Source organism: Moschus berezovskii, chromosome 23, assembly GCF_049115385.1.
Source record: "Moschus berezovskii isolate FMDL1 chromosome 23, NW_MosBer_1.0, whole genome shotgun sequence".
Classification (NCBI taxonomy): Eukaryota; Metazoa; Chordata; class Mammalia; order Artiodactyla; family Moschidae; genus Moschus; species Moschus berezovskii.
In genome coordinates this window covers 38,688,935-38,696,813 of record NC_142482.1, presented here as the reverse complement: position 1 = coordinate 38,696,813, position 7,879 = coordinate 38,688,935, and the positions used below count along the sequence as shown (strand labels likewise).

The following is a 7,879-nucleotide window of genomic DNA, read 5'->3' as shown; positions in this document are numbered from 1 at the left end:
AATGACTGTTTTGTGGGCGGGACAGTGGGCAAGGACCTGAGGGAAGGAGTCAAGGGAGGCTTCAGAACAGCCCAAGTAGCCAGATGGCTGGCGGTGTCGAGAGCTATAAGTGGAGGGGCCGGGGCCTCTGTTTGGGTCTCCAGCCATGGTCCTCGCAGGGCTGCTGCTGCTGCTCACCCTGCTAGCCGGCGCTCACCTGCTGTGGGGCCGGTGGAAGCTCAGAAACCTCCACCTCCCACCTCTGGTCCCCGGCTTCCTGCACCTGCTGCAGCCCAACCTCCCCATCCATCTGCTGAGCCTGACTGAGAAACTCGGGCCTGTCTACAGGCTTCGCCTTGGGCTGCAAGGTGAGGCTCTACTTCCTTCCTGGTCTACAACAGTGAGGAGGGTTGGGGGTGTCCTTTCCTGCTGACTTCCTGCTTTTCCTACCTCCCCCCGCCAGAGGTGGTGGTGCTGAACTCCAAGAGGACCATTGAGGAGGCTATGATCAGGAAGTGGGTGGACTTTGCCGGCAGACCCCAGATACCATCCTGTAAGGGGTTGCTTGAGGGGAGAAGCAGGGCTTTGGGAGGCAGGGGAGGTCAGGTCTGTGGCTTCCTTGGTCAAGTCGACCCTTCCACCCCCAACCCCTACTCACAGACAAGCTGGTGTCTCAGCGCTGCCAGGACATCTCTCTGGGGGACTACTCTGTGCTCTGGAAGGCCCACAAGAAACTCACCCGCTCAGCCTTGCTGCTGGGCACCCGCAGCTCCATGGAGCCCTGGGTGGAGCAGCTGACCCAGGAGTTCTGCGAGGTGAGCCTGAACTCCCACAGTCAGCCCAGGTCAGCTTCACCCCTCCTGGAAGGACCTCTATTTTTTTTTCACTTATATTACCTGAAGCATGTGGCATCTAGTTCCCTGACCAAGGATCGAACCTGGGCCCCCTGCATTAGGAGCAGAGAATCTTAGCCTTTCGACCACCAGGGACGTCCCAGGTCCCTATTTAGTTCATGCATTTTCTCTTCAGCGCATGAGAGTCCAGGCCGGTGCCCCCGTGACCATCCATAAGGAATTCTCCCTCCTCACCTGCAGCATCATCTGTTACCTCACTTTTGGAGACAAGGTCAAGGCTCTCTTGCCCTCACATATGCCTGACCCCTCCCCCCTTAACCCCTCTCTGATCTTCTCCTGATTCTGAACTGAAAGGATTTCCTCCTTTTCTGGCAGGAGGACACCTTAGTACATGCCTTTCACGACTGTGTTCAGGACTTGATGAAGACCTGGGACCACTGGTCCATCCAGATTTTGGACATGGTTCCTTTTCTTAGGGTGAGGAGGTGCAGCCCCGACACACCTGGTCCTGGGAGAAAAGGTGTGGATGGGTAACAGGCCTCCTTGCCAGCGGTTACACCTTCTATACTCTCTGCCCCAGTTCTTCCCCAACCCTGGGCTCTGGAGGCTGAAGCAGGCCATAGAGAACAGGGACCACATGGTGGAGAAGCAGCTGAGGCTACACAAGGTGGGAACCGAGCGCGGACCGGGCTCCTCCTCAGCCGGCAGCACTGACGCTACTGACCAGAGCTAGGCAGCTTCTGGGCCATCCCTGCACTGCTGGACTTGTTGGCACCCTCTAAACCCTCTCCTCAAGCCAGGCACTCAGGCCGGCTCCTCCTCCCCTCCCCAGGAGAGCATGGTGGCCGGCCAGTGGAGGGATATGACGGACTACATGCTCCAGGGGGTAGGGAGACACAGGATGGAAGAGGGCCCGGGACAGCTCCTGGAAGGACACGTGCACATGTCTGTGGTGGACCTTTTCATCGGCGGCACTGAAACCACGGCAAGCACCCTCTCCTGGGCTGTGGCGTTCCTACTTCACCACCCTGAGGTACACCCTGGAGGCAGGCAAAGGGACCCTTCCTGGAAGCCTGGCCAGGGTGGCGGGAACCTAGCTCCCTGATGGCAATGCAGGCTGTGTTGTGCGGGTAGGACTGGGGTGGGGTGGGGCGGGGTTTGCCTGGGTTCTCCTACTTGGCACAAAGTCTCATGTGAGTTCCTCCAGGGAATGGTGGAAGTTTGGGCTTCCCTAGTTGCTCAGATGGTAAAGAATCTGCCTGCAATGCAGGAGACCTAGGTTCGACCCCTGGCTGGGGAAGATGCCCTGAAGAAGGGAATGGCAACCCATTCTAGTACTCTTGCCTGGAGAATTCCATGGACAGAGGAGTCTGGAGGGTTACAGTCCATGGGCTCCCAAAGAGTCGGACACGACTGAGTGACTAACACACACACACACACACACACACACACACACACACACACACACACACACGGTGGAGGTTGGCAGCTGGGGGCTGGCCAGTGACAGGATTGGGGCTCCATTTCCCAGATTCAGCGCCGCCTTCAGGAGGAGTTGGATCGGGAGCTGGGCCCCGGCGCCTCGTGCTCCCGAGTCACTTACAAGGACCGCGGTCGGCTGCCTCTGCTCAACGCCACCATCGCAGAGGTGCTGCGTCTGCGGCCGGTCGTGCCGCTGGCCTTGCCTCACCGCACCACGCGGCCTACCAGGTGACTCCGGAGGCCTAGGGATGAACGGCCAAGGCCCCAGCGGGGCCTCGGCGGGCCTCTAACTTAACCCTAACCCTCAGCATCTTCGGCTACGACATCCCTGAGGGCACGGTCGTTATTCCCAACCTCCAAGGTGCCCACCTGGACGAGACCGTCTGGGAGCAGCCGCACGAGTTCCGGCCGGGTGCGTGGCGGGGCGGGTGCCCGCGGTGGGGGCGCGGGTGGCTGCGCAGAGGGGGCCGGAGGCCAGCGGCCCCTGAGCCCCGGATCGGTCCTTCGCCCGCAGACCGCTTCCTGGAGCCCGGCGCGAACCCCGGCGCGCTGGCGTTTGGCTGCGGGGCGCGCGTGTGCCTGGGCGAGTCGCTGGCGCGCCTGGAGCTCTTCGTGGTGCTCCTGCGACTGCTGCAGGCCTTCACGCTGCTGCCGCCGTCCGTGGGCGCCCTGCCGTCGCTGCAGCCGGATCCCTACTGCGGCGTCAACCTCAAGATCCAGCCTTTCCAGGTGCGGCTGCAGCCCCGGGGGGTGGAGGCCAGGGCCTGGGAGAGCGCCAGTGCCCAGTGATGGGGGAGGAGTGGAGGGGGGAGGACTCGGCCAGTCACGTGCCTCGGTGTCTCCTTTTATTGCTCCCGTACAAACCCCTGCCCTCCCCCCTGTAAACATGGTGCTGTGAGATCGCGGGTGGAGAAGGCTTCCGCTGGTGGCTGGATGTTCAAGATGGCCTCTGGCTCTTCTCTCGGCGCAACCCCTCAGTGCTCGGCAATCATGGTGGGGCGCTGGAGGGGTGAGCGGCGGCTCAGCCTCCCCTGCCCGGGGGCCGGTAGCTTCTCGGTCTCAGCTTCATTTCCGTGAAGGGCACGGAGAAATCGAAGCCCTTCCAGTAGTACCAGCTCACTCCCTGGGAAGGGGGTTGTTGGGAGAGAGTCAGTGTCAAGACATTCAGCTCCCACCTGCCCTCCCCTCTGGGGAGATGGTTCCAGAAATCCATCAGCCATTCTCCCTGTCTCCCCTTTTCCTTTTAAACCCTCAATTGCAAAGGACTGAAGCAGAATCCTGAGCCATCCCTTTACATCCAATAAATCATCTCAAGATAACTTGGTGAGATTAGCATTATTGTTCCATTTCACAGGCGAGGGCCCTGAAGCACTGAGCCATTCAATAACTTATCACACTGTGTGTCACAGACACCCAGGCAGGTGGAGCCCCAAGCACCTTCAGCTTGGTGCGGCCCCCAGGCCCCTCACCTGGTGGTCCACTGTGCTCCCATAAAGCCCGTTGAGGTTGGCGTAGTGGCAGTTCCTGTACCACCAGGCCCCTCGGTAAGAGACAGCACAGGAGATGAGCAGGTTGTTGGGGTCTCGGTCCCGGGCGGAGAAGACACTGCCGCTGTGGTAGCTCATGGAGTCCCCTGGGAGGGCGTGGAAGGAGCAGTGAGGTCCTTTCCTCTCTTCTCCCGGCTCTCCCTACCCGCCCCCAAGAATGAGCCCTCACCTGCGGTGCCATGGTAGCCTTCCAGGTGGAGGCGGTAGTACTCATCGGCCGAGTCTACTTGGAAGGAGTCGTACTGGGCAAACACGGCCTCGTCCCCAGCCCTCAGGTCCACGCGCAAGGAGTAGTCGCCGGCTTTGGTCAGGCTGTGCAGGGCCTCATTGCCTGTAGGCGGGGAGTTTGTGCTCGTGGGGGAGTGTGAGTCCACAGGGCCCCAATCCCTTCCATGGTCCCCCAATCCCTGTGAGGCACTCACCCAGCCAGAACTCCGCAGAGATGTTCCCAAAACCATGGGCGTAGTCCTCCCAGTCCCTCCAGAAGTCCGTTTTTCCATCCATGCGGCGCTGGAATACCTGGAAAGTAGGTGGAGGTACTGTCAGTCTGTGGCTTCCGGCCTGGCAACCCCTCCTGGTACAGACCCCACAGGCTTCTGACCGCCACCCACCAGCCAGCCACCCCCGTCCGTCTCCATGTCGCAAAACACGTTCAGGGGTCGCTCGCGGTTGCCATTGAGGAAGATGGTGGTAGTCCTTGATGTGCTGACCCCGTTCTGCATCTCCTCCCCGCAGTCCCGGGGGAAGGGGATCCGAAGTCCACCTGGGGAGAGCAGTGAGGGGCCAGTCCTTTATCCAGATCCTAGACCCCCGCTGCCCAATCATCCCCCGTCTCAGGTCCCAGGGCCCAAGTACCAGTGGTGAAGGAAGTGGACACGGGGGGAGTGAAGCTGTCGCCCCACATGGCCCGCAGCCATGCACTGTAGGGGGTAGAGGGAAAGAGGCCGCGGAGCTGGTGAGAGGTGGCCCCTCCTGGGAGCAGGATCTCCTACGGAACAGACAAGGGGCGGTCAGGGGATAGGGAGGCAGCACCCACCCCCAGAAGCAGAGGCAGCCTCTCTGGACCAGAACCCAGGGAGGGAGCTGGCCTAAGAAGCAGGGCTTGGGGCACCTGGGTCTGTCCCCCTGGGGTGTTGAAGCTGAGCAGATAACCAGTTGGGGAGACTTCGGGAGCCGTCCAAGTGAGTAGGGCTGTGCGGGGGGTCACTTCCTTGGCCTCCAAGTCCTGGGGCGCCTCCAACCCTGAGAGTGGGAGGAAGAGAAGGTGGAGATGAGGACCTCCCTGGCTCTCTTGATCCTTCCCCCCCATCCCATGCATCTCACGGACCATACCTGTGGTGAAGGTGATGCTGGCTGGGGAGGTGAAGTTGGGGCCCCGAAGGCCACGCAAGGTTGCCGTGTAGTTGGTGTGGGTCACCAGACCCTGCAGGGGGTAGTCCACAGCACTGCCAGGGGCTGAGGCCTGGAGGGAAGGAGCTGGGAGGAGGCGGGTATCAGCGCTGCCCTGCCGGAGCCCAGCTTGCCCTCTGCTCCCTCTCCCTGAACCAGTACCCCTCAGAGGCCTCAACCAGCCTCACTCACCCCCTGAGGCTGTGACCTTGACATCATAGGTATCCACCGGGGTCTGGGGGGGCTTCCAGTGCAGCAGGGCGGATTCATCAGTCAGGTTCAGTGCCCGCAGCTGGGTGGGGCCATCAGGAACTGGGAGAAGGGCCGGGGGCGGGGGTGGGGGGTGGCGCTCAGAGCTGGTCCTTGCTGAGTTCCCCACCCGTCACCTTCCCAAACTCCGCTGTACCCCTCATCCGCCATTGGAGCCTCCCACACTGCCTGTTCCCCTCCTCTTCCCCACCGGTGTCCTACTTTCTTCCCCTACTTCCTGCCCGGGGTCCCAGTCCTGCACACCTGTGGTCAGGAAGCCCGTGAGAGGCTCACTCTCCTCAAAGCCACGGACGGAGACCACAGTCACCTCGTACTGAGCGCCTGGAATCAGCCCCTCGAGTTTCTGGGTCCGGCCATCCACCTGCACACTCTGGGGCTCCCCTGGAAGCACACAGTGGGCTGGGAGTTGGGGGGCGGCCAGGGAGGCAAGGAGGAACGACGGGGTGGGCAGGGGGCAGGGGGATAAAGCACAGACACAGGCTGAAGGTGTTACCTCCATCGGCCAGTTGGTAGGAAACTTTGAAGCCGTCCACCCTGGATGTTGGGGGCGTCCAGCTGACCCTGGCTGAGGTCTCCCTGATTTCGCTGAACTGGAGGTCACGGGGGCTCTCCAGAACTGACGGGAGGGATGTGTGAAGGAATGATGACTAGGGCATGGGGTGGGGAGGCTCCTTCTCCCAGGGCCCCGGAGCCTTCAGACATGCTCACCACCACCCCCCTTTCCTCTGGACCTAGTAATGGAAGCTGCTCTGCAGATTCCAAGCTCTCCACCACTCACCAACTCCTGCTCTGGCTGTGGCACTGGGTCCCACCCTACAAAATACAAGACCCCCACTTTGGGGCAGGGAGCTTATGTGCCCAGGATGGAGCCTCACCTGGGCTGAGGGTCCGGGCTGTGCCCTGGATGCTGTCGGCCTTGTGGGGCCCGCGCAGCCCATACAATGTAAGGGTGTACAGGGTCCCTGGATGCAGGTCCCGCAGCACGGCTGAGCGCCGTGTCCCTGGCACCGTCAGCTCCCGCTGCAGCAGGGGACGTAGCTGCGGTTCCAGGGTGCTTGGAGATGGGACTCCGAAGCGGAGCAGGAAGGAGTCAAAGGCCTCGGGTGGGGCCTCCCAGTTGAGCCGCAGTGAACTCGTGGTCTCATCAGTCACCGACAGGTGAGAGAGCCTGGGCCCCGGCTCTCCGGGGGTCTGACCCGCGGGAACTGGCCCTGCAGAGTAGGTGGGAGAAAAGGGTTTGGAGACAGAAGCACACCAGCTCAGTGCCCTGTGGCAGGTCCCTTCCTGGCCCTCATTTCCTTTCTGTAAAATGGGGCTGATGAGGGGCTGCCACCCATAATGACAGGTCAGACCCACAATGACAACACGTGTGTAGGGCCAAGGCCTGCCGGAGCGCCCCTTCCTCCCTCCATGGCGCCCTCCTCATGTTCCTTTCCCGTGGGCACCACTTCTGGGCACCCCCTTTCACCTTCCCAGTCCCAGACTAGAGGCAGCCAAGGCCAGGACACCAGTCCCTCTCCAGGCCGTACCTGTGGTGCCCTCAGCTGAGACGGGCCCCAGGCGCTTCCCTTCGTGGAGGCCGTAGAGGAAGAACTTGTAGGAGGTGCTGGGCTCCAGGCCTGACACGAGGACCTTGTTCTGGTTGCCCCCCACGAGCAAGGCCTGGGGCTGCCCATCTGTGTCCTGATACTGGACCACGAAGGAGTCAAAGGGGCCCTGGACCACGCTCCAGGAGAGGCGCAGGGAGTCCGGGGACACGTCCCTCACTGCCAGCACCCCTAGGCGGGGCCCTTCAGGGGGCTTGGGGGCCTCCGTGGCTGGGCGCCAGGGCACTGGTGTGTCCTCTTCTGGGGCTGTGTGGGAGAAGCCCAGGGAGAAGCTGAGTGTGGGGTGGGGGGTGCAGAGGGACCCTCCCACTCCATCTCACCTTCCAGAGAGGGAGGGGGTCAGGGCTGAGGCTGAGGGGGTCACTTTTCCATCCTGGCCACAGCAGTCAAGTGGAGAGAAGACAGGGACGCAGGCTCTCCTAGCATCTTCCTTCTCGTGAATCTGCTGCGTCCCTGCTGAGACCCTGACTCCCCTCACCCCCGGGCCTCTCTGAGCATCAGCCCAGTGGCCCCATGGCCTCTCTGTGGACCTCTATGTTGCCTGAATCCCTTGCTGGTTTTTTCCTTCTCTGCCCTGAGGTCTCAGCATGCCCCACTCTAGAAGTCTGCACGGGCCCTGCTCCCTCCCCAACCCCCAGGGAGGCCTGAGCCTTAGCTTGAGGCAGGACTCACTCAGTCCCTCCCTGAGCTCAGGGCACACGGGCCTCCCTGTTGCGAAGACCTGAGGATGGAACTGGCAGGAGACCTGAAA

At 61.9% G+C, this 7,879-nt stretch overlaps 2 protein-coding genes across 8 annotated transcripts in view; one reads left to right on the top strand and one right to left on the bottom strand.

Annotated features, from left to right (window-relative positions):
- Positions 1-442: 442 nt before the first annotated feature.
- On the top strand, positions 443-3,104 carry CYP21A2 (cytochrome P450 family 21 subfamily A member 2). The gene is made up of 8 exons (XM_088831145.1): positions 443-794; positions 1,009-1,104; positions 1,209-1,310; positions 1,414-1,500; positions 1,666-1,866; positions 2,365-2,543; positions 2,624-2,727; positions 2,830-3,104. Exons 1-8 carry the CDS (start codon positions 753-755, stop codon positions 3,102-3,104), a joined length of 1,086 nt encoding a protein of 361 aa, XP_088687271.1. The 5' UTR covers positions 443-752.
- A 42-nt stretch (positions 3,105-3,146) lies between these two features.
- The window catches only part of TNXB (tenascin XB), a 56,874-nt gene continuing 52,141 nt past the window's right edge, over positions 3,147-7,879 (bottom strand). For all 7 annotated transcript variants that reach the window (XM_088831138.1, XM_088831142.1, XM_088831143.1 and 4 more), the window contains 13 exons: positions 7,051-7,374; positions 6,397-6,732; positions 6,015-6,137; positions 5,765-5,902; positions 5,444-5,563; positions 5,195-5,338; positions 4,974-5,104; positions 4,718-4,850; positions 4,474-4,625; positions 4,285-4,381; positions 4,032-4,193; positions 3,785-3,948; positions 3,147-3,438 (listed from right to left, as the gene is read on the bottom strand). In XM_088831138.1, coding sequence (XP_088687264.1) covers positions 3,337-3,438; positions 3,785-3,948; positions 4,032-4,193; positions 4,285-4,381; positions 4,474-4,625; positions 4,718-4,850; positions 4,974-5,104; positions 5,195-5,338; positions 5,444-5,563; positions 5,765-5,902; positions 6,015-6,137; positions 6,397-6,732; positions 7,051-7,374 — 2,126 coding nt within the window. In that variant the 3' untranslated portion in view covers positions 3,147-3,336. The remainder of the gene's footprint in view (positions 3,439-3,784; positions 3,949-4,031; positions 4,194-4,284; positions 4,382-4,473; positions 4,626-4,717; positions 4,851-4,973; positions 5,105-5,194; positions 5,339-5,443; positions 5,564-5,764; positions 5,903-6,014; positions 6,138-6,396; positions 6,733-7,050; positions 7,375-7,879) is intronic.

Bases quoted from the DNA above. Each gene is read 5' to 3' on its own strand.
- CYP21A2 (XM_088831145.1), top strand. From the start codon at position 753: ATGGAGCCCTGGGTGGAGCAGCTGACCCAGGAGTTCTGCGAG. The intron at 1,311-1,413 runs GTGAGGAGGTGC...TCTCTGCCCCAG, and splicing joins ACATGGTTCCTTTTCTTAGG to TTCTTCCCCAACCCTGGGCT. The intron at 2,728-2,829 runs GTGCGTGGCGGG...CTTCGCCCGCAG, and splicing joins GCCGCACGAGTTCCGGCCGG to ACCGCTTCCTGGAGCCCGGC.